We start from the raw sequence: 24,147 nt of genomic DNA on the forward strand, positions 1-24,147 counted from the left end.
GATTACGTGACATCCACCGACAACGCGCAAAACGCCTCACCTTGTTGATTACATGACACGCTTAAGACATGATGTTTTCGTTCGCCTCCCTACACAACCGGCAAAAGAACGACATCGAAAAACCACTTAACAAAACAAACTTATTTGCATTTTTGTATCTTTCTCTAAAGGGAATATGATAACAAAAGCGCATCAGGGTAAAGAAAGGAGTACGCTAGTTGTTCCTCAAGAACATGACATAAGAAAGGAACACAAATAAAATAAAATAAAATAATATAAAATAAAATGTAAATTATGATACAAATGAAATCAAACACTTTATTCTTAATGCCATCTGCGCCCTGAAGGGGCCCCGATAAAAGAAATAAATGTGGACTTCACGTCAGCTCTGGAAAACTAAGCAAAGAGCTCATGCAACATATGGCTTCGTGGCTCACTCGAAGAACTACAAGAAATGTATTGCAGAAGAATGCCCACAAAACAAGAAAACTGGTTGAAAATGAATTCCACAGACATGGCTTCGGCGGGACACGGAAATCGCAAGAGTAAATAAATGACGAACACGTTCGTCTCTGCTGGTACTGCAGGTCATCACCCTAGTGGCAGCCTTGACACTGGCATTATCCCGTCATTCCACTTGGATTCGTCATAACGCAGGAAAAACAGCTCCTGACAGAACCCTGCATCATTCACCCACGCAGCGCGTGCCATTGTTCTTCCGAGCGTTGGCGTTGCGCCCCGCGGAATTCTTGTCACGCCCGGGGTGGAGGACTCCTTCACGTGCACGGTGGTGCGCCCTAAAGTGGTGTTACAATCAGGACGACTCTGCATTTCGAGTGAACCAAAATATTACGCACGGTATTTTCGTGGCGTGGTATGGTGGAACGAATTCGCCAAGGAGAGGAGGAACGCTGCTACGAACGTTAAGCGAGAGACAAAAGGAAAATGAAGAAACACACACACACAAGATGGGCTCCGTGATCAAATATGCTGTCACTAGTTCTGTTTTGACGTCGAATTTGTCTCTCCAATCGTGTGTGTTGCTGATACTTATGAAATACTGATACTTGCTGATGCTGCTACTACCATGTACTGCTGATAATCATGATACTTCATATAACGGTTTAACGTTCCTGTTTGGTGTAAAGTTAAAATTAATTACTGACATGTAATTATCCTATGTTACCTAGTTAATTTAGTTCAGATAAAACTAGTTAATCCATTCATTAAATTAAATTACCAAAGTACGCTCTGGGCCCAAAACCTCGTCGCTCCCCCCCCCCCCCAAATTTCCTCCACTGTTGTGTCACGTGGCCCTATTTCCTCCGGGGTCGACCAGTGGCTGCGCGCTGCGGAGAAACGATGAGCTACCGTAGTGTGGATAGCTTCCTCGCGTCGTCAGCTTTTACACTTTTATTCCGCGTCCAGTGCAGTAGGTGGAGCATTGGGGAACCGAACAGTGTCGTACCATCGCCGCACAAGTGATCTTCCGCTGAATATACAAAAGAATTACGGAACAGAACTATCAACTCCGAACATTGGCCGCCGTGTTATCCACACTAGATAGGTGACGGTGTCGCCCCCTATAGGTCGATCTCGTAGCGTATACAGCAATCGCGTTAATACCACTTCGCAACAACCATATGCTGAGGTGGCGTCAACTAAGACTTCTCTCTGTACCGCGTACCATCCGGCCGCTACGACACGCGCATACTAAATTACCTGGTCTGTGTACGCAGACGCGAATAAAAGAAAGATCATGGACACGCTATCAAAAAGAAGAGAAAAAAAAAGCGAAGGCAGGAAACATATGACGAGGTCTTCCCGTCCCGTGAGAAGAAAAACTCGGTCGACACCGTCGCCGAGTCAGAACAATCTTTGGCGCCAATCCAGAGTGTGGCTCTGTCGACGAGGGATTCTCTCTTCTTCATTTTCCTCCGTAATTAAAAACTAACAGAGCGGCGAACCACATCCATCGGTTGAAGGACAAAGACACGTGTCCATTGACCTTTGGGAACACAGCAGCTGAATTCTTCTGCGATACGTGTAGTGCGCACAGGCCACAGAAATGTGGTGGTAACCGGTGCTTGTACAGCTCCCGTCAACCTTAATAATAACACTGAAAAAAATATGGTATCGTGTCCGAGCGCGATTACAGCAACACTTGGGGTCATGAGGAAATCTTAATTGAACAAAATTATTCTGTTAGTTTAACGCGAGGATGTTGTTCACTTAACGTTCCCCCAGTGCCCCCAGGGTGTACTGATATCGCGCTCGGAAATGAGACCGAATTGTTTCCAGTGTTATTATTAAGGTTGGCGGGAGCTGTACATGTTGTGTTCCACAGGCACTGTATGTCGCTGTACGTCAAAGGTCGATGTGTGTTGCTGTGTCATTGGCCCGTGTATTATAAGTAACACGAGGCCCTCAACTACAGAGCCTCATCCTCATGTAAAGTGCATACTGTGCCAATGCTTCCGACGCAGGCGCGTCACTGGCGAGGCATTTCATTACTTTGCACGCTGTCCTTTCGGTGCATCCTGTCCTGGTTTTGTAATGTTCTTTCTACCGAACATAACGCTAGCGATAAAAAGAATCCCACAATCCGCTACAACTGTTACTGTTACAACTTTGAAATGTAGCACAACCTTGATAAATCCAGCACAGCGCCGATGTTACCCATGCTTCGTACAACTTTCTGTATATAAGCAGTTCTGGAAATGGTCTTATGCGTACAAAGTGCAAAACTAAGAGAGAGAGAGAGAGAGAGAGAGAGAGAGGGAATTTTGCGTTGGCGGCTAGGGTAGAGTATCGCCCCTGGCAATGAAACACCCCATTCATCATTTCAAAGTAAAGTTGTTGTACGTTGCTCTTGCTTTTTGCGTTTCCCTGTCACCGCCTGTATTTTGCCACTAGACATCTAGATCACTGCCAGTGTTTCCGTTTCACATAAAGCTCATCCAAGCGTACCGTACCACAGCTAGCGTCAAGCCTCGTCTACAGTTTATTTAACCAATTATCTATCAATAATAGATAAATAGACACGATACACTATCACATGTACCTAGATATCTTCTCAACCATGCGCTTCTACACCTTTCACTAACAGGTTGGAAATCTTCGAGACGCTGACCGATTCAGGACTCCGATCTGAGCTCTTCATGACCAGCACAGAAAGAAGTGACGGAGGAGTGTACACTTGCGAGGCTGAAAACGAATTCGGACGAGACGAACGTACCAACAAACTTCTTGTCGTCGGTAAGGAATGCGGCAGCCGTAAAATTTTCCGTATTTCCGCACGCGCGCCGATGATGACTGGCTACAATATTCAAATTGTAATCGTAGCCCAACAAGTCAACTTCTTAGTTGTTGTCGTTCGCTTCCACTTTCAGAGGTCCCTGGTCAGCCCCAAGACGTCAAGATGGGAGAGACCTGGAGTCGAGCAGCCAGTGTCAGTTGGTCACCACCGTATAGCGGAAACAGTCCCGTCGCAAAATACGTCATACAGTTCTGGAGAGATACTGGTAAGCATACACCTTCTTCGCGGGAGACGGTGGACCAATGCCCTAGTGTCTCTGGATTGCCTGAGGCACATGCCCTAGATGTATGTCAGCAGAGAGAATTCAGCAAGGGTTGAAAAGTGAATTAAGACAAGGTGCGAGGCGGGGACCGCAGGGCTGCATACGCGTAGCGTAGATACTGCATCAACGGGGTCACGTCCAATTAAATCATTCCTCTTTCTTAGGAACGGCGCATCGACTCCAAGAAGTTGCCGTGCCAGGTTCACAGACGTCGGCCTTAGTTGGAGATCTCCACCCTGGTTCTCACTATCAACTCAACATCTTGGCCGAGAACTCTGTCGGAGTCGGACAGCCATCCACATCTGTCAGGTTTCACACAGGAGAAGAAGGTACGACTCCGTTATGTTTGTAAAAAGCACGCACTCGCCAACGACAGTATTGTTAGAATTTGTTTAACTTCCATTCTGCAGAGCCGAGCGCTCCTCCAACAGACATAAACATCGAAGCCCGGGGACCAAGCACTGTCAGAATATCCTGGAAGGTATGACAGCGTACACCCCTGTCTTCTAGTCACTATAAGAGAAACTGCGTTTCGTCGTGAGATGCCGTATTCACACGACACGTCTTCTCACACAGCCTCCGCCTCCTGACGAATGGAACGGCGAACTAGCTGGCTACTACATCGGCTACAAGCCGACGGTATCTGGTCAGCCATACTCCTACCGGACAAGCGAGTTCAAGCCCAACAGCACCAGCGAGTATTTTCTTACGGGGCTCCAGAGGGGCACCGAGTACGCAGTCATCGTCAAGGCCTACAACGGAGCAGGCTCGGGCGTTGCATCACATGAGCTGCACGTCAAGACCCTCGACGGTGGTGAGCACCATTATGTCTATGAAAAACGTCCGGCATATTGGGTTACTTCTTGTGCGTTTTTTCTTCTCCGTACAGTTCTTACAATGAATGGATGCACTGAGCACGCACTTGAAATCGACCATAAGTTTTTCTCAGCAGCCACAAAATCTGTGCAAGACATTACTCGCTTTGTTAACAGCAACAGTAATATTTCGCATAGATTCTGCCTTTATGTGACGTGACAAGTCTTATCATGAGCGACGCCACAATGGCCAGTCTGTGGATTAATTTTGCCCACAATACGGTTCTTTAACGCGCGCAAAAGCAACTTTTCCCACGCAACCAAGCTGCTGGCGTGCTCGTCCGGGTTCGAACCTGCAACCTTGGGACGGGTATCATGATACAAACGAGATTGACGATTGTAAAGTAGAGCATGGTTTAAACATAATTTTTGCGATGATGAGCTGGAGGGCATGGATCCGCAAAACAAGCGAATCTGCATGCAGCTTATTTCCCATTGTCGTTTGTATAACTGAACTCATGTCTCTGGTGGCAGATGTTCCCACTCCACCAAAGGTATTCGTGTCAGGAACTTCGCACGGCTCCATCACAGTCACGTGGCACCAACAGTCGCAGGGCGGAGTAAGAGGTAGGGGGCCTGATCAAGTGATCATTCCAAGTGATGTCCAAGTCCTTTAAGTGATGATTCCAAGAGTCCTGATTCTAACTTTACAAACCAGGTTTCGTGCTCCACTACCGATCCGAAGAAGGCGTCGGGCAGGAGTGGAAGGAAGTGAGTGTAGATGCCAGGACGTCATCGTACACAATCGGCCAGCTGGAAGCCGGTTCACTGTACCAGGTCTTCGTCAGCGCCACGAACGAGTACGGCACTGGTGACCCAAGCGAGATCATCACGGTCCGCACACATAAACTTGGTATGCATAAGGCCATTGCCAGTACAAGACTGGATATCTTTCCGTCACACTCCTTGTACGTGTCACCAAGGAAATATGCCAGCGTTATAATATATCGCTTACGATATATCGCGAAATATCCCGTTTACAAAGACGTTCTGCTGCAAATATGGGAGGTGATCCCGCAGGTGTTAAACAGACAAATGATGCCAGCTTTAGGCTGAGAGAGTCTACATCTGCAGCAGAACCGTACCAAATGTTGAAGACGCAGTGCGTGGTAATGTAAAGCAAAAAACAAAGTTATGTATCGTGATGTTCACCGGAAGAACTGTCAACAACATGCACTAAGATGCAGGCCACTGATGCCAGGTCACGGTCTACTGCCAGGAGGTATGCGGGTAGCGACGGCGGAATGCTGGCCGCAAGGTGTAATTGATGAATACGTAGAGCGTAAGTCGGCGCTGGCTGCATGACTTCCGACAGGAAATTGAAACTGTCAGAAGTCATATTATGAATGCATGACACATTTCTCATACTGCGTACGCGGAAGGTCGAGGTCACATACATCATTTATCACCGTGTAGTACCCAGGTTCAGCGCAGGTTCTCCACAAGAATGACATACGCAAGTTGCTGTTGGTGAATCACATTATTTTAACAACATATAGTAAAGACCACTACGGCCAAGTATTATGGCAGCGCCAGCTATGTCTCTTACAAGCAGGCGAAAGGATACGTTTCAGTTTGAACTTGCGCTATCGAATCACGTCCCTTGCGCGTCCTGCATATCCTGGAAACCTCTGTGCCCGGAAACGTAGTGTGTTCTCGGTCGTCTTCTAGAGGAATATGCAAGGATTGAAACCCGTGTACGGGGACAATGTCAGTGTCATGCGTATTTCTGATACCTTGTCGTTTTGTTGTGCAGGTGGGATATTGCAATCGCCAATATTCGGCAACGCTGGCACGCCGATGTACCTCAATCTTTTCATCATGGTGCCTGTGCTTGCAAGTGTTGTCACCATTGTCGTCGTGGTGATCGTGACTTGCATCTGCCTTCAACGGATAAAGCGTCAGCCAACACAGCAGCATGGGATCCCACACGGCACTGTGGATCGCAGAAGTAAGAAATTATCCTCAGACGGTCGCGCGCGGTCAACCATAAAGTATGCGCTGTAATGGCCTGCGTGGTTGTTACAGTCTGAACTTGAAATACTGGCACGCGATGGACAATGGTGTTTTAATCACAATTCCCACTATTCCACAGGAGACCTCTACCCGATAAACGTCATCACGGCGTTGGTAGACCGACTGAAACCGAAACAAATCGGAAGGGGAGGGGCTGGGTTCCACGAATTGACACTTGATCGCTGCCTCCTATTGGAAGAAAAGTAGGATCGAAGGTCGCGTCCTTTTCAGGGACCATCGTAATCCCCTCAAGACCGTGGCTTTCGGGAGCGACCTTGTTCGCCTCTAGCTTCCAGCGTAGTTCAACTCTACCAAATTGGTGGCGCTGTCGAACACTATGAGGTCCATTTGCTTACAAACAGGGAGAGGTCTATTGGCTACCGCTCATGCATTTCATTTTGTTGTTTCATAAGGCAGTGTTCCCCATACAAGAATTTTTACAGCATTCACGAAAAATATGACATGCGCCCAACCGTGCATATTCGACGGCGGACGTTTTATGACAAAATGTCAGAGGATAATGCGTGAGAGCGAAAGTGCTTCGAGCGCTGTTGCGTGAGTTTTCAGTGTAGAGCGCAAGAAGTCGCGTCACTGTTGATAGATCATGGAATTCACAATGCTCACTTGGCGAAGCACCCTTTGAAAGTCGATTCCTACAAAAACACTATATTCGGAAGAGCATACAGTTTCTGTCGTTTACTGTTCGGTTCCTGTAATTTCAATGACCACCAGTTCTCGTGGGCAGTATATATAGGGCTCATTTTTCTTTGCAATAAAAAGGAAGCGAAGCTCGACTTAGTTCTGCTTTCTTTTTTCTCTGCGCGTTGAGTATCGCTGAAACAGCAGCACAACATCTGGTTAAGCGCAAAATTCGTGCACTCCTTGTTGTTAGACGCATTTTGTAACTGCTGTATTCTCATTTCGCAGTGACAGCAACGGCGCTACGTCATGCAGAGAAAGGCGCAATGGCGGCGCAGGGCGGCCATACCATGTCTGGCGAATACACGGGACTGTCTCAGCGCTACGTGGAGGTTCAGCCGCCACCGTTGCCCGCCGACCATCCATGCGCTTTGTACCCGGCCCCCTACGCCACACTGCCCATGACCGAAGACGTAGAGGCCAAAATTGCCAGGCATTCTGTAAACCAAGAGATGAAGACTTTCCTCGCACAGGTAACGATATACCCTCACAGGTTTATGGAAACCTGCAGCGTACAACATAACTGGCAAGACACATGTCCGCAGTTCGTTGAAACACGAGAAAAACGCCGTTACTTAGAAAACCATCAGCGACAGAATGCAATATGTGATCGAGCTGAAAACAACCTAACTCTTATTTCTGATCGGACTTAAAAGGGAGAACTTATTTTAATATAGCGGTTTTCGCAGCGTTACACTGCAGCGTCAGAATACTTACACGTGCGAAACCCCCTTCTTAAAATACAGGAAGACAAGACAAGACAGGCTGCTCAAGGAAACCGCAGGCAAAACACGACCTGGATTGGATTACAGTAGATTAGATTGCATACGCGAATGTCAAATGTTGCTGATATCCTACCAAACTTCAGCGGCAGACAACTGGCTTTGCAGAGGACATGGCCCTGTCCACAATGTCGGCCTCATACCTTGGAGGCTGACAGAGGAAACGGTATCTTTTGACATCCTCTGTCCCCAGCCCCTTTTCTCTCCTTTGACTCCTCTATCAACCTCTCTCTCTTCACGATTTCTGTGTGCTATCAGCAGTATATGTGGACAACAATTGACTGATTTGTCCGCGTCTCAATGACCTGCTTTCTCCGCTGCAATAGGCTATCGGCAATATGTGTCTTACTGACAGTATATCGCGGAGGAAATGCGATTGATGCGCCCTCTTGCGCCACCCTCTGATCCTTAGTATTCCTTCTGTTTCAGAACCGCGAGCTGCCGACTCTACCAATTGGTAGCAAGGGCCCTATGTCGACCAAGAAGGACCACATGTACGAAAGCCCGCAGTGATGCACCCGTGCCGCGTACGTGAGTCCGAACACGAACCACGGGTCGTCCCGCAGGGCTCGTCCACCGCCATCCTCGGTGGACTCGCACTGCTGAAGTCCTGCCGTCTTGCCGACGGTCCCCAGCCCTAGCCGGAGTGTACGTGCTGCACGACGGCGATGCCACGCGGCGATGTGACCTGCAAGAGAACTGGCGGGGTGTTGTCGACAGCATGTTCTGCACATTTGCTTTGGTGTGCAATTGCGTGTGTGCGAGAAGATGGTATGTCTCATCTGTAATACGTGGTGCTCGTATAGGTTTTTGCGTCCTGGAAGGATACTTACAAGGTGCATGATAAGGCTCGACTGGGCTTATTGAAGAGTTGACGCGGGCATAAATTTTGAAATGGCTGTGTACACAAGATTATGATGATGATGATGATGATTTGGTGTTGTGTGCATCGGTACGAGTCGCGTATTTTGGTTAATATATGAGATAGTTTTGTTTTAGGGTTTGTAGTTATGTTGCGCAAACGCAACGGCTGTTTTGCGGAATTTGGAGTATGCTAACGTTCTCATTTTCCTTTTTGATGAGCGTATGCAGCTCTATTTGTTCGTCCGGAACTTATAAACATCCGCACAAACCTAGTCCATATTACAGACTCTTGGTGGATCGTACGCTGTCGCTTTGCGTAAGCCGTAAGATAGCGTTGCCCCGACTATTCTTCAGGAACAGCATGCGCACTGTAGAAGCTTTTCTGGCACCATCTCATCAGGATTCCGGTTAGTATTGCTAGTCGTTCAACTTCCGCGTTTCATTCCTTAACATCGAAATGCGAAGTATACTGAAAGCACTAAATAACATCAAATACATATTCCGAAAGTAAATTCATACATCCCATTTACTAGCGTTTTGTCAGTTGCTGAATTTCGGCCCTGTAAGTCCCGTGACTTAGCTACACACAACCGCTCGGTGACTCTTGCGTCAAGAGCATGCGAGGGCGGCACGGTAGTATGAAAACACGTAATTTTGTTCTGTCGGACGTCGAAGGCGTAGCATGTTATCATGCCGTACGCAAAACGATAGCGTACGGACCTTGAGAACTCTCTAATGTATATCAAGTGTTCACATTGGAGGGAGGTCAGCGGCGGTAACCTTCGTCCGCAAAGACGTCTCTGACCTGCTTCGAATATTTCATGTCCCGTTCCATAATCCACTAGTCCTCCTCACAAATACAATGATCACACGACTGAGTGCGATTTCCACCGAGTAGATGTGTTATTATAGCAAAGGCGAAGGAATGATGATGTTTCATTACACATTGTGCGCCAGTAGAAGACTTGTCGTAAGTCAGTGAAAAAGTCGTATCGCTTCAGTTTTATCTACTTAGTTGTGTTTTAGCGCTTCATGACGCACTGCTCAATGTCTGGTGCATGCTCAGTGTAACCCTCAAGAGAGGTGCAGTGGACGGCCACATTACATTTAGTGTACATAGTTTTAGCTTCTCAGGCCTGGTACTGAAGCACACGTGATTTGTATCTTGTAGCCAAAGACAGAGTGCCATGTTCTTGTACGAGGTGGTTTTGAGAGAGAAAAAAGCGTATTTGGAAACGTTGGACTTGATGGATATAGGTTTCGTCACGCCCGTTGATATTCGAGGACGGTCACTCGCGAATGAGTCGCACTATAGGAGAGATGCTATGCCAATTTTAAACATTCCTGGTTTACAAATGTGTGTGTGTATTGGTTTGCGTTCGGTGTGTGTGTCTGTGTGTGTCCCAACTGGTTCTTTTCGTCTCTATCAACATTTCAATGCTATATGTGCTTATGCTTATTACGGCCGCCTATTAAGTTTCATCAGGTAGTAGCCCATGCAGCACATCACCATAGACCAATATTAGATGGATATTAGCAATAGTGGGCCGATATCGACCCGATATTGCCGAAATCCAGCCAATATTGACCCAATATATTGTGCTTCTTGGGAAGTTGTCGGCCTTGCTCTGATGGTCTATAGGGACTCTAGCCTTGCTCTGAGGATCTGGGTCCTAGGGACTAAACTTTGTTCTAAATATACACGGAGCACCACATTGAATTCCAGAAGGCCACAATGAAAAAAAATATGGTTTGGGAAAAACCAATTTTTGCAAATCTTTTGTTGCTGTATTGATTTTACTACGCATTAGGATTCACTTGAGGAATTCCATATAGTCTGACACCATGCCACAGGGTAAGGTTCTAAACAACTTTCCTGGATTGTGATATCTTTTTGTCCTTATGTTTTTTTTTCCTTCTTTCCCCCCCCCCCCCATTTCCACTGCATTCCTTTCAGATACTGATATTCACGATCCATCATGGGCATTAATTTTGTGTGAACGCCAAACGGTCCGATCGTACATTTTCTGATCGCTATATGTCCTAAAGGCCACTTCCCTACCGTACACCATACACTGAATCCTTGAACATCCCCAAAGCTATCCTTGCAATTCACCTGCTTCTTTGAATTCTGTACATTTCAGGTACATGACAGCGCATCCTAACACCGTTAATAAATAGGTCACATTTATTCAAGCACTTTATCCAACAAGGAGACCACACAGACGGCATGAAAGGAACGTAAAATGATTTACTGTTACTGATGCAATATTGAAGACAAATAGTAATCATAATTCATAATATTGAAATCAAGTAGTACAGAGTTCAGCTTCCTGTGTGGTCTCGGGAGCACATTTGAGTATTCATGAGCTGAAGGGGACGTCAGAATTATTTTTTGTCCTTGCGTGATATGTACCCTTCGTTCATTGTGACCCACGCAGAGTGATACTTCGATGTCTTTCTTTCATTCCTTAGAGCTTCTGATTTGTGCACGGTGGTCAATACGGACGAGCGTTTAGGTGTATTTTCTACCCCATGGAACAAACAAACGTGCTGTAAATAAAGAAATCATATGACAACGTTATCTTTGTGACATTGTTGTGGCTGGAAGTCTCAAACAAAACATTTAAAGCTATTTTGCCACAGGTACAAAATCTCAAGGCGCTATGTGCTGCAGTGGACTGGAGCATATTAATACAGAGGTGGTGTCGCACGTCAAGATGCATACTAAACAAGTATTCTCCACGTGATGTAGTCCACACGATACCTCTCTCAACCGCGGAACGAGTGTTTCGATCGTTCCTATTGGTTCTCAAAAGCACGTGACTATTTCCAGTGGCGTTGTCCACCGGCAGCCACGGTATCGAGATGTCCACAGGAATGCCACAGCCGCGTCTGTTTCGATGCTCACTGTGCCGACTTTCTATGTCCATAGTATGCCCTTTATTGTAAAAATTGAACTGCAACGTAGTAACTGGAACGTACTGTACTGTACTGTGTGGACTGGAAACTATTCAACTGAACTGAACTGTGGTTCGCACACATTCAGATAGCCGATCTCTAAGCCAATCCCTCACTGTCCCTTTAACATGCGGGTGTGCTAAGTACTAAGGACACCTAAGCATTTTCAACAGACCCGACGACATCTTATAAACCTGTCACAACTCGAAGAACAGTGGTCTGCGTCTATGCCATTTTAACTGAGAACGAACGAGGTTTCGTCAACACACGCTTCCCTTAGTTGACAAGAAGTCGCCCAATACATGCAACCACGCAGATGGCTGAAACGGAAAACAGTGCTCAGTTATCCGCTATTCGTCGCCAGGACTGCAACGCTCTACCTCATTCAGACCGCACCATGTCGCCACGATCGAGCCCGAACCGAAACTTCGTGGTAGGTCGATCGGTGCGGCTTATATGCGAGTGCTGAACGCGTGTAATTGGGACTCGAAATCCCCACATGATATCGATTTACTACCAGACGTTTATTTCAATTCGTAATGATCATTTAAGGTCAAAATACAGCAATTATTGTCAGGAAGCTACGCGCCAGCAAGATATACGTGCGCCCTTGGAAACGTATTATTAAAAAATAAGGCGCGTCAAAAAACGTATTGCTATTTAAAACACGATTAATACCAGTCTAGCATACCCACAGCCAGCAAGAAAAATGCATAATAGGGTATGAAAAACGAGTATGACTCACCAAACACGCCGATACTACTAGTAGCCTAACATAAATGAACGTGTACTTGTGATGCACGGTATAATCTCTTCACCCCAGTGTGAAGTGGCAAACTGGAGGTGTTTTCCTCTGCGAATCATGTCCATCATGAAGAGCTTTTGCTCTAATTGCAGTGTCATGAAGAAATCAGCACTAGGTCAATTCCAAGACAGAGGTGCAACATTTGTCGTCTCTTGAAATCGACAGCTGTATTACTGACACACTGTGTCCGGTCAAGTGAAATTTACGGAAAATAATGAAGGATTCGTGAGAATACCTACTGTCGCCTCGCCCTTGGTATCCCACGACAAACAGATCTATGAAAATATGCCAGCTGGTTGCTGATACAAACAGATACAAATGTAAAGAAATACAATGCAGATGCTGATTAGAAATCAGAGCAAACACTACAGAAACTGACGAAGTCGTGTTCACACTTGTCACTCTTACCGAAACAGAAAAAATGAATACGACTTTGAGAAAGAGGTGCGGCTTACATACGAGGTACTCAAACTGAAGTTTATGAAATCGAGACACTGCAACTGCTCATGATATTCTTTATGCGCTTCACTTAAACCAAGCAAGTTCATTTTTGCCCCCGTGTTGCGTGATAACCTTCAATTGGGCAAACTACCGCAAATGCGTGGAATTACCAACAATGCGTAGTGCTTATTTCTATCGCACGGGGGCGTGGATTACCAAAGCCAACGCCCTGAAAATCGATATTCCTTGCTGCGCAGCATAGGGCTGGTCCAACGGCAGCTCTGTCGGAGTTGAAGTGGTGGCGCTGGTAGCGTCGACCACAGTTCTTGTTTTAGTTTCGCAGTCTTGTTAGTTAGAGCGTTTCGTGCGCGCTGAAACGCTCTGTGCAAAAAATATAGTATAGCATTTGTTGCATTGCACTGCAAAAATTATGTTATTCGAGGATGACGCATTTGACACAGTTTCTACGTTATGCAAATCAATCGAGTGACAATATCGAGCTTACCAGGTGCGGCTTATAGTCGGTTCCAAAGCAGGAGATATCGCAGAGAAATGCTACAAACGTTAATATTAACTGTGCTTTTCAGCGTATCTTATCCCTTGCTTTACAAATGGCAGTAGTACATCTTTATTTCAATGTGAACACGTGGAATAGTACGAATTTTCGTTCCGAATCTGTGAGCGCAGAAAAGGTCTGCATATTTCAAGAAAGCCGGTTCGAGCTACACTTTTGAACGGTCGTAGGTCTTGGCAGAGGTAATCTTACGTGTTCAAAGCATATGCTGTTTCTTCTTGGGTGTAATATATTTCCAACAGCAACAAATTTCATATGCCTGCATACCTACACAGCACGAAGCCTTATGTATTAAGACTCCGAGGAAATTGTCTAGGAGTCCTTGGGAAGATACCATACAGTGGCTTGCTTGCAAATCAGAGCCTGGCCGACGACGCTGGTACAGTGGTACGTACTTTTCACCTCTTTCAGCTGGAGAAAAGGTCCAGAAGTTAATAATGTGTAGTTGTAGTGCACTGTATTACCGGCCGTCCATACAGCGTACATTCCCTGTTTATAAATTACCAAGCAACACGAACAGCATATGGAGATACCAGTGTGCGAAGTGATTACGAAACATCGTAAGATGGATGAAAAATTCGTTTCTTCGGGAAACCAAGCATAGGTAACAGGGTGAAACGCTGATGAAGAAAATTCCGTGTACGTTACGTGGCATCTCCAATGCTTCCCAACATTTAAGCACCACCGATAACAACGAAAACAAAACGAGCTTATCGAAAACGACGCTATGTGGCGCCCCGTGTCCACGCGCTGTATAGCACATACTCTTAACAAACGCTAGCTGTCCGCCATGCTGCTTTTTCCCAGCTACAAGAGACTCGTGACTACATAGGATAAATTAGGAGGCAATAGACTGCAAGTAGGCAACGGTGTAAAATTCTAAAATGAAGCACGTTCAGGTTCATCTTCATGTGTGGATTGTCAATGTGATGGCGTCACTCGCGACAACGGCCATCGGTAAGCTAGCGTCGCTCGTGTGCTGTACCAACTCACATTAAATTACGGGTTCTCACGTGAATTATCTCGCTGCATCGTCACAGAACCGCCGAAAGTCAACCCGTTCTCCTTCTTGAGACGTTGGAGGCCTGGAGAGAAAACTACAAATGTATGTTCAGTGGCATCCGGAACTCCGCCTTTAAAATTCGTGTGGATGAAGGACAACACAGAGCTTAACGAACGAGCAAATATCAAGGTCAAACAAGAGCAAGAGTACTCTGTTCTCATAGTAGAGCCTGTGGACATGAACAGCGGTGGCAATTACACCTGCATAGCGAAGAATAGAGCAGGGTTCGACTCGTACACTGCCTTCCTGGACGTCGAAGGTAAGTAATTTAGAGTGTAACACAGTTTTACGCACAGGTGGCGTTATGGTGAGGTGTTTCTATCTTAGCTCCGCCAAAATGGCTGAGGACAACACAGAACGAAAAGGTCCTCTTTGGAAGTGAAGCAATCTTCGAATGTGCTGCGACGGGTTCTCCAACACCAATAGTTGCGTGGAAGAAACTCGTGGGTAAGTCGACAGAACTTGTCAACACTGGCAAATGAAAATGCATTTGTATGCACCGCTCTTGACGGAATGCACGTATTATGTCTCTCGTCCAGCTGGAACGTGGGCAGAACTGGATACTCGCGGTGAGAAGCTCGCCATCAGCCACGTGCGACTGAATGATACGGGCCAGTACAAGTGTTTGGCAAGCAACGGCATACCTCCTTCACTTGAACACTCCATGACGCTAGCAGTATTTGGTGGGTGTAACCTCCTACAGAGCTACAAGTAGTCAGAAATCATTGACATTTCTCACAGCCACCGGAGGCAATAATAGTGTGACCTGCGTAGAAGAACTGTACCTTTCATCAGCTCTGTTCCCTCTTGATTTCTCCTAATCGGCTTTTGCCCGTCTCTGTCTATGGTTCACCACCACAGACATGGAGCCATGCATAGCCTTGCAGATAAAAGTGTCACGAATAGCTCCTGAACGTTAAATACACATCTCTCTCGAACCGAACTTTGAACACATTCACACTTGGCAATCCAGGACAGACGCAGGTTGTGGTTACTGTTTGCAGAAGTTGCAGCACATAGCACGTTGAATTTGCCGCATTTTAGGATAGATGGCGCTTCACGTCCAGGCCTTAATTGTACAGCTACGATGCTATCGGCCGCCATAGCGAAACGTTTCACCGAGCCTGTTGACGAAACAACGACGAATTCACTGAGGCGTCTCTGGACATAGTACAGGGATATCTTAATTAATGCCTCGTGCTTCTTAGTAATGCCTCAAAACAGACATCACCGTAGCGTATCACAACCCTGGATACCCAGCCTGGTGTTGGTTCTGCTGGTGACCCTGCCGTGTGGATTACTCGCAGCAGGTATGATTGTGCCTTTCGCACTTCTTCAGAGGGAAATCTGGTCAGTTTTCATGAGTTCTGATCAAGCTGTTTCTGTGTCAACAGATCCTCCGAAAATGCAGCAATTCAATTTCCCAGCACGCACAAAAATCAGAGGCAAAGCATCAGTTACTTGTATCGCCACCGCCGGGACGCCGCCGTTTACCTTCTCGTGGCTCAAAGACGGTGTTTCTGTAGAGCGATTGCAGAACATTCGTGAAGAGAAGAAGAGCGACTTTTCTGTGCTCATAATAGAACCAGTGGAAACAGTCAATGCCGGTAACTATACGTGCATTGCAAAGAACAAAGCTGGTTTTGACAGCTGGACAGCCTATCTCGAAGTAGAAGGTACGTACTTCTCAGTTTCTTGCTTACATTGGGTGTCAGGTGAGTTGAAGCAGTTTGGAGCTCGTCTGTTACTTTGTCGTCCTTTCTCCTTTACACAGCGCCTCCCTCGTGGAAGAGCGTGCCTAACAACTCGGACGTTGTAGAGAAGGCCAACCTGACCATGAGATGTAGTGCGCGTGGCTCTCCGGAACCAAAAGTGACGTGGACATACCGAAATGGTATGAAAGAGCATTTCTTATGGGTACAACCCCACCTATAAGGCCTCTACTTCAATTTCAGAGAAAAGCAACAACTGGCAGTACTTGAAACCTGCGCGTGGTATTGAAGTAAGAGCAGACGGAACACTGGTTCTACATCATGTCCAGACGTCGCAGAGCGGAATCTACAAGTGTGCCGCAGAAAATGGAATCGGACCCGTCATTGAACACGAAACTTCCGTTAAAGTTCGCGGTAAGGACAAGCTCTGTCAGTTTCCTCCGAGCCAATGGAGACTGGGGCGATGATGCCAAATACTGGCTGTGAACGCCTGTAACACAGCAGCAGTCACTTTCTACTGCCCTCTGTTGACCAAAGACATGACTGGGGCCGACCTTTCCTGAATATCCATAATTGCCCGTTTTGAGGTCAAGAACCACAACCACAGTAGCACAATCACATTTTTTCCCACATATGCGCCCGAGTTACAGGTCAAGCTACATTATCACATCGTTGATATTTCCTGTACACGACGACATGTGGCGCCACAAGACCGTGATACGGCTATAGATTAGTGACCGTGTGTATAGTAGCCATGTTGGTACCGCACTTGCTTCGTAGTTGTACCTCCTGAAGCTTTGTCAGTAACGCGCTGGCGTACCTCTAGTCGCTGGGCAGGTTCCTCTGGAACAGTGCGAAATGGTCTTCGGAACGTGTTGCAGACAATTATGGACACTTTACACATTTGTCTCGACCGTTCACATTGGACTCACCGCAGAGGCTCACATGGGTAAGCTAGCTTTAGTTCAGCGTTAAGCACACACGGCAATAGTCATGACTTCACTAAGTTGTTGCAGAGCCACCTAAAATTACGCCGTTCAGCTTTGCAAAGTCAATTAAGCCTGGTGGAAATGCACGAACAACATGCCTTGTTGAAGCCGGAGACAATCCAATGACGTTTTCTTGGTTGCGGAACGGACTCGATGCCGCCACTTCAAGAAACGTCCACATCAAGTCCGACACCGACTACTCGATATTGACCATTCACCCCGTGGGCGTCTTCAACGTTGGAAATTACACATGTATTGTCAAGAACAAAGCAGGCTTTGACAGCTACACAGCCATCTTGGACGTTGAAGGTGAGTGAGAGTTGATACAGAATCCCATACTGTTGTGGCTTCCGTACACTCAAGGGGGAGACAAGTATTTGACGATGTGATACATGCTTGCAAGCTGCATTAGTGTCACCATCTTTCCTCTTTTAGCACCCCCTACATGGAAACGTGAACCCACAAACACCAGAGGAATTCTCGGGACAACAGTGACCATAGACTGTTTCGCTACTGGATCGCCGTCGGCTAAGATGCGTTGGCTTAGGCTGGAAGAAGGCAATATAATTCATCCATGTCCTGAAATTTATTATTTTTGCTTGAAGATAAATAATAGTACTTCCTTCTAGGCTCAGAAAATACGAGGGAGCTTAGGATCTCGGGAAGGCCAAGGGTGGTTGCTCATTTCAATGGAACATTGGTTATATCTGTCCTGAACTTCCAAGACATTGGTCGATATGTTTGCGAAGCTGACAACGGAATTCCTCCGCCTCTCAGGAAAGTGGTGGACCTAAGAGTGCTTGGTACGTATTTCAGTCCATGGTGTTGAGCTTCAGGTGTCCGTGGTCACTGCGAGGCGACTGATTATTCATTGCATCACATTACCGTCGGCAATTGGGTAGAGTATCGCCCCTGGCGATGAAACTCCGCAATCATAATCGCAAAACAAAGTTGTCGTTTTAGAGTTGATGGCACGCTGGTTCTAAGTCAGGTCCAGACGTCGCAGACCGTGATCTGCAAATGTGCCTCTGACAATGTAATCGGAACCGTTATTGAACACGAAGGTTCCGCTAAACTTCGCGGTAAGAGCATCCTCTGTGCGTTTCCTTGCAATGCCTTGCTCAAGCCAATGGAAACTCGGTCTATGAAGCCAAATACAGGCTGTGAATGTCCATGACACAACAGAAACACTTTCTACTGCCCTCTAGTGACCAAATACATAACTCGGGCTGACTCTTCCTCAAAATTCATAACCGCTCATTTCGTGGTAAACTTCTCCTGTGGCAAGACCACATTTTTTTCCTTCGTGTAATGGTCGCCTGAGGTGTAGACCAAGTTACATTATCACCTCATTTGCTTTACACGACGATATGTGGCGCCACTTGCCCGTAATATGGCTATAGGTACAGTTGCTGTGGGCTTGGTAGCCATGTTTGTACCGCACTTGCTCCGTGGATGACTCCAGAAAGCTTTGTCTGTAGCGCACTGGCGTACGCCTAGTCGCTGCGCAGGTTCCTCTGGAACAGTGCACAATGGTCTTCGGAACTTGTCACACACAATTATGGTTGCTTTACACTACTGCATCAACGTTCCACATTGGAGTCATCGCAGCAGCTCAAACGGGTAAGGAAACTTTTGTGCAGCGTTAAAAACATACGGCGATAATCATGATTACTAGGAGTTGTTGCAGAGCCGCCCAAAATTGCGCCATTCAACTTCCAAAAATCAATTAAACCCGGCGGAAATGCACGAACGACATGCCTTGTTGAAGCCGGAGACCATCCAATGACGTTTTCTTGGTTGCGGAACGGACTCGATGCCGCCCCTTCAAGAAACATCCACGTGAAGACCGACACAGACTTCTCAGTATTAACCATCCACCCCGTGGACGTCTCCAATGTTGGCAATTACACATGTATTGCCAAGAACAAGGCGGGCTTTGACAGCTACACAGCAATCTTGGACGTTGAAGGTAAATTCGAGATCTAAGTCTCTAAGACGCGCGCTGTTGCGGATTCCATGCACCCACAATTAAGTGCTTGGGGTTGAGTTTGAGTTTGAATATATACAAAAGAGGGAAGAAATCGAAGTTTCGAGTGCTTCGGGTTTTCAAAATGTGATACGTGCTTGAAATAGTCATTAAGGTCACCATGTTTCTTCTTCTAGCACCTCCCATGTGGAAACGGGAGCCCACAAACACCAGAGGAGTGCTCGGAGCAAAAGTGACCGTAGACTGTTTCGCTACTGGATCGCCGTCGGCCAAGATGCGTTGGCTTCGACTGGAAGAAGGTAATACTGAACATTCATGTTTTTAAATTTCCTCTTTTTGTTCGAAGATAAATGATAACACTTTCTCCCAGACTCCCAAAGTACGAAAGAGCTTGGAATCTCAGGAAGACCACGGGTGGTTACTCATTCTAACGGAACACTGGTTATATCTGTCCTGGACTTCCAAGACATTGGTCGATACGTTTGCGAAGCTGACAACGGAGTTCCTCCGCCTCTCAGAAAAGTGGTAGATTTAACAGTGCTCGGTACGTACTTCGGTCCAGTGTAATTTATTGCACTAAGAAAAAAAAAACGTCCTGAAACCGCATAGGATTATTACTGAGCATTGTTTAAGAGAGACGTTTGTACTGGTGTGTTGTATTACCGCTATTTTAAAGAACGCTGCCCGTGATTTCAACGCCTGGCGCCATACGGCGCTACATGTCCGTTTCTGCAACAATAATGCAAGGGCTAGCTACACCATATTTTTGCGAGGGCCCAGACGCCCAGTTTCTCGGCCTTTGCAGCGTCTCAGATTCGTAGCTGTCCTCAAGCTGAAGCATGACATCATCCCACTTTCAAGCGCGCAGCACTACGACTGCATGGATATGTTTGGTGCGTGTATTAATGGAATTATACGTCACAGGAGCAGAAAAAGGTGAGCGGCCTAACACTCATCTGGGACGTAATCAGTTCGGTGAAGCACTTCCCACGGGGTCTATCCTATTTCAGTTGCGCCACGGATACAGCCATTTCACTTCAGGAAAACAACAAAGCCTGGAGAAACGGTGAAGACATCGTGTCTGGTCGAGGCTGGTGACCCACCTATGACATTTTCGTGGCTTCGAAACGGCTTGAGCATATCGTCGATGAAGAACATCCAAGTAATGTCGCACATGGAAGTGTCAGTTCTCACCATATCGCCTGTGAACTCCGCGACCGCTGGGAATTTTACTTGCATCGTGAAGAACAAGGCTGGCTTTGACAGTTTTACAAGCTTGCTGGAGGTGGAAGGTAGGTACAGTTGCTCTGCCACCAATTTCATTTTGGGCGTTCAATTAAACACGGCTAGAAGGAGAACAGTATTCTGTGAGCTCTGCCGACGGCTATGTAAGACTGGGAATCACTAGGACCAGTCTGTAACACAACATCCCTTCTAATGTTGTCTTACAGAGGTCACCTGGATGGTGTACGTGCACGTGACATTAGAACGATATTCAAATCCACATACATTTATCGGGCAAGCCGAAGTAGTCTGATTTCATTTCGCTCTTGTAGCACCACCAGAGTGGAAAGACGAACCCACGGATCAGTATGGTATCCTTGGTGGCCCCGTTCAAATCACTTGCAGCGGCACGGGATCGCCTGCTCCAAGCATCACATGGAAACGTGTCCTCCAAGGTAGACATACTGATGAGGAATCAAGAACTCAAAGATGTTCTGAACCTTTTTCGCTCTTTTCTTCAGAAGGTAACAGCGAGATACTAACAGACATAACAGGCCACCATCTTGTCTATGCAAATGGTACCTTGGAGATCCACGACATCGAGTACCGAGACAGTGGCCACTACGTATGCATAGCTGACAACGGTGTTCCCCCAAGCATACGGAAGACTATCACCCTGAAAGTTTACGGTGCGATTCGCTTTGAATGCTCCAGGGCAAATATATTCCGCATTTTTTCGGATTTGTCGGACTTGCGAGGTGCCGTCGCTGTTGCTGTAGCTCTTGTCTGCATGACACACGATCGTCGGCAGTCCCATCGACAGACACACCACATTTCACAGACAGGCAAATACAGGAGCGACACTGCCTTCTGATACCTCCATACAGTACCGCCAGTGCAAATATGCGTGTGTGAAGATAGTATTGGAACCGTTATTCAACACGAGAGCTGCGTTAAAGTTCGCGGTAAGAGCAAGCTCTGTGCGTTTCCTTGGGATGCCTTGTTCCAGCCAATACAGACACGTGCTATGAAGCAAAATACTGGCTTCTAAAACACAGCAGGAAACACTTTCTACTGCCCTCTATTGACTAAGTACATCACTGGAGGTTGACTCTTCCCGCAAATTTCTGATTGCCGATTTCGAGGGTAAAACCTCCAGTGGCGCGACCACATTTCTGCCCATAAACAATAGGCGCATGAGGTATGCACCAAGTTATATTATCACTTTACTAATATTTTCTGTACACGACGATATGTGGCGCCACATGACCGTAATACGGCCGTGGGTATACTGACCGTGGGTGTAGTAGCCATGTTGGTACCGCACTTACTTTGTGGTTGTGCTTCAGAAAGCTTTGTCTGAACGTGCTGGCCTATTTATAGCCACTAAGCAGGTTCCTCTGGAACAATGTGCACAATGGTCTTCGGAACTTGCCGCACACAGTTATGGTTACTTTACACATTTGCGTCAACCGTCAACATTGGACTCAACGCAGAAGCTCAAATGGGTAAGCGAGCCTTAGCCCCGCGTTAAAATCATACGGCAGTAGTCGTGACATCACTGAGTTGTTGCAGAGCCGCCCAAAATTACGCCGTTCAGCTTTGCGAAGTCAATTAAGCCGGGCGGAAATGCACGAACAACATGCTTTGTGGAAGCCGGAGACAATCCAATGACGTTTTCTTGGTTGCGGAATGGACTCGATGCCGCCCCTTCAAGGAATCTCCACGTGAAGACCGACACAGACTTTTCAGTATTGACCATCCACCCCGTGGATGTCTCCAATGTTGGCAATTACACATGTATAGCCAAGAACAAGGCGGGCTTTGACAGCTACACAGCAATCTTGGACGTTGAAGGTAAATACGAGCTCTATGTCCCACACTGCTGTGAATTCCGTACATTCAAAAATTAGATAAGGTTACCAAAATGTGACGCCTGTTTGTTATCAACATTAAGGTCACCATCTTTCTTCGTCTAGCACCCCCTACATGGAAACGCGAGCCCACGAACACCAAAAGTGTTCTCGGGACAAAAGTGACCATAGACTGCTTTGCTACTGGGTCGCCGACGGCCAAGATGCGTTGGTTTCGGCTTGAAGGAGGTAATATAAAACATTCGGGTCCATAAACTTACAATTGTTATTGGAAGATAAATAATAGCTGTTCCTTGCAGACTCTCAAAATATGAAGGAGCTTGGAGTCTCGGGAAGACCCAGCGTGGTCGCTCATTCAAACGGAACATTGGTTATTTCTGCCCTGGACTTCCAAGACATTGGTCGATATGTTTGTGAAGCTGACAATGGAATTCCTCCGCCTCTCAGGAAAGTGGTAGATCTCAGAGTGCTCGGTACGTGCCTCGGTCCAATGTCATTTATTGCACGCAGAAGAAAAACGGGCTCCAAAAACCGCACAGCATGAATACAGCTCAGCGTTTCAGAAAAACCTTTGTATAATGGTGTGTTGTATTACCGCTATTTTCAAGAACGCTGCCTGTAATTGCAACGCCTGGCACCGTATGGCGCTGCATGTCCGTTTGTACAACCACCATGCAAGGGCAAACTACACCATATATTTGCCAGAGCTCAGACGCCCAGATTTCCCGCGTCTGCAGTGTCTCACGATTTATAACGCTGCTCAACCCGAAACATGAGAACGTCCCACTTCAAAATGCAAGGTACTACGACTGCGTGGATATGTTTGGTGTGTGTAGCATTGGAATTTCACGTCACAGGCGCTGAAAAAGGTAAGCGGCCTAACACTGAACTGCATGGAATGTAATCGGTTTCCCGAAGCATTTCTCACAGCGTCTAATCTCTTTCAGTTGTGCCACGGATACAACCATTTCACTTTCGGAAGACAATAAAGCCAGGTGAAACGGTGAAAACGTGGTGTCTAATCGAGGCGGGTGATCCACCGATGACATTTTCGTGGCTTCGAAACGGCATGAGCATATCCTCGATGAAGAACGTCCAAGTAATATCCCACGCCGAAGTGTCGGGTCTCACAATCTCACCCGTAAATGCCGACGTCTCTGGGAATTTTACTTGCATTGTGAAGAACAAGGCCGGCTTTGACAGTTTCACAAGCTTGCTGGAGGTTGAAGGTAGGTACAATTGCTACGTATGGTTTCATTTTTGGGGGGCCAGGTAATTACGGCTAGGAAGAGAACGGTATCCTGTGAGCTCTGACTGTTACGTAAGAGTGCGAATAACGAAGGTGCAGTCTTTAGTGCGTCAGGTTTTCTAAGGTTCATTTACAAGGGTCCGCCTGCACGGTGTATATAAATACTGCAGGCCCATATTCATTTATCAAGCAAGCTAAGTGGTGTGACTTCTTTCTACTCTTGTAGCACCACCAGAATGGAAAGTGGAACCCACGGATCAGTATGGTATACTTGGTGGCTCCGTTCAGATCGCCTGTAGCAGCAGGGGATCGCCTGCTCCGAGCATCACATGGAAACATGTCCTCCGTGGTAAATATACTGATAAGCAATCAAAAACTCGAAGATGTTCTGAAGTTTCTCTGTCTTTCCTCCAGAGGGCAACAGCGAGATACTAACAAACATAACTGG

General features: G+C 46.7%; 3 protein-coding genes and 2 long non-coding RNA genes across 5 annotated transcripts in view; 4 read left to right on the top strand and 1 right to left on the bottom strand.

The window, feature by feature from the left end:
- The window catches only part of LOC135399717 (hemicentin-1-like), a 29,974-nt gene extending 18,573 nt beyond the window's left edge, over window positions 1-11,401 (top strand). Inside the window, exons 22-31 of the mRNA XM_064631459.1 lie at window positions 3,110-3,258; window positions 3,393-3,524; window positions 3,746-3,910; window positions 3,992-4,062; window positions 4,158-4,395; window positions 4,931-5,023; window positions 5,115-5,309; window positions 6,213-6,407; window positions 7,400-7,644; window positions 8,383-11,401. Of these exons, the coding sequence (XP_064487529.1) occupies window positions 3,110-3,258; window positions 3,393-3,524; window positions 3,746-3,910; window positions 3,992-4,062; window positions 4,158-4,395; window positions 4,931-5,023; window positions 5,115-5,309; window positions 6,213-6,407; window positions 7,400-7,644; window positions 8,383-8,466 (1,567 nt within the window). The 3' untranslated portion in view covers window positions 8,467-11,401. The remainder of the gene's footprint in view (window positions 1-3,109; window positions 3,259-3,392; window positions 3,525-3,745; window positions 3,911-3,991; window positions 4,063-4,157; window positions 4,396-4,930; window positions 5,024-5,114; window positions 5,310-6,212; window positions 6,408-7,399; window positions 7,645-8,382) is intronic.
- LOC135400771 (uncharacterized) overlaps window positions 1-24,147 on the bottom strand; it is a 155,038-nt gene that overhangs the window by 65,034 nt on the left and 65,857 nt on the right. The window lies entirely within an intron of this gene.
- Window positions 17,145-18,348, top strand: LOC135399719 (cell adhesion molecule Dscam2-like). The gene is made up of 5 exons (XM_064631460.1): window positions 17,145-17,322; window positions 17,390-17,671; window positions 17,798-17,920; window positions 17,992-18,165; window positions 18,326-18,348. The coding sequence occupies exons 1-5, from the start codon at window positions 17,232-17,234 to the stop codon at window positions 18,346-18,348; spliced, it is 693 nt and encodes a 230-aa protein (XP_064487530.1). The 5' UTR covers window positions 17,145-17,231.
- Window positions 18,802-24,147, top strand: part of LOC135400764 (cell adhesion molecule Dscam1-like) — a 41,476-nt gene continuing 36,130 nt past the window's right edge. Inside the window, exons 1-4 of the mRNA XM_064632664.1 lie at window positions 18,802-18,985; window positions 19,041-19,334; window positions 19,529-19,651; window positions 19,723-19,896. Coding sequence (XP_064488734.1) covers window positions 18,895-18,985; window positions 19,041-19,334; window positions 19,529-19,651; window positions 19,723-19,896 — 682 coding nt within the window. The 5' untranslated portion in view covers window positions 18,802-18,894. The remainder of the gene's footprint in view (window positions 18,986-19,040; window positions 19,335-19,528; window positions 19,652-19,722; window positions 19,897-24,147) is intronic.
- On the top strand, window positions 20,593-21,235 carry LOC135400773 (uncharacterized). The gene is made up of 3 exons (XR_010424644.1): window positions 20,593-20,644; window positions 20,909-21,031; window positions 21,098-21,235. It is a non-coding gene; the product is annotated as an uncharacterized LOC135400773 (long non-coding RNA).

Source organism: Ornithodoros turicata, chromosome 7 (assembly GCF_037126465.1).
Source record: "Ornithodoros turicata isolate Travis chromosome 7, ASM3712646v1, whole genome shotgun sequence".
In the NCBI taxonomy this organism is placed as follows: domain Eukaryota; kingdom Metazoa; phylum Arthropoda; class Arachnida; order Ixodida; family Argasidae; genus Ornithodoros; species Ornithodoros turicata.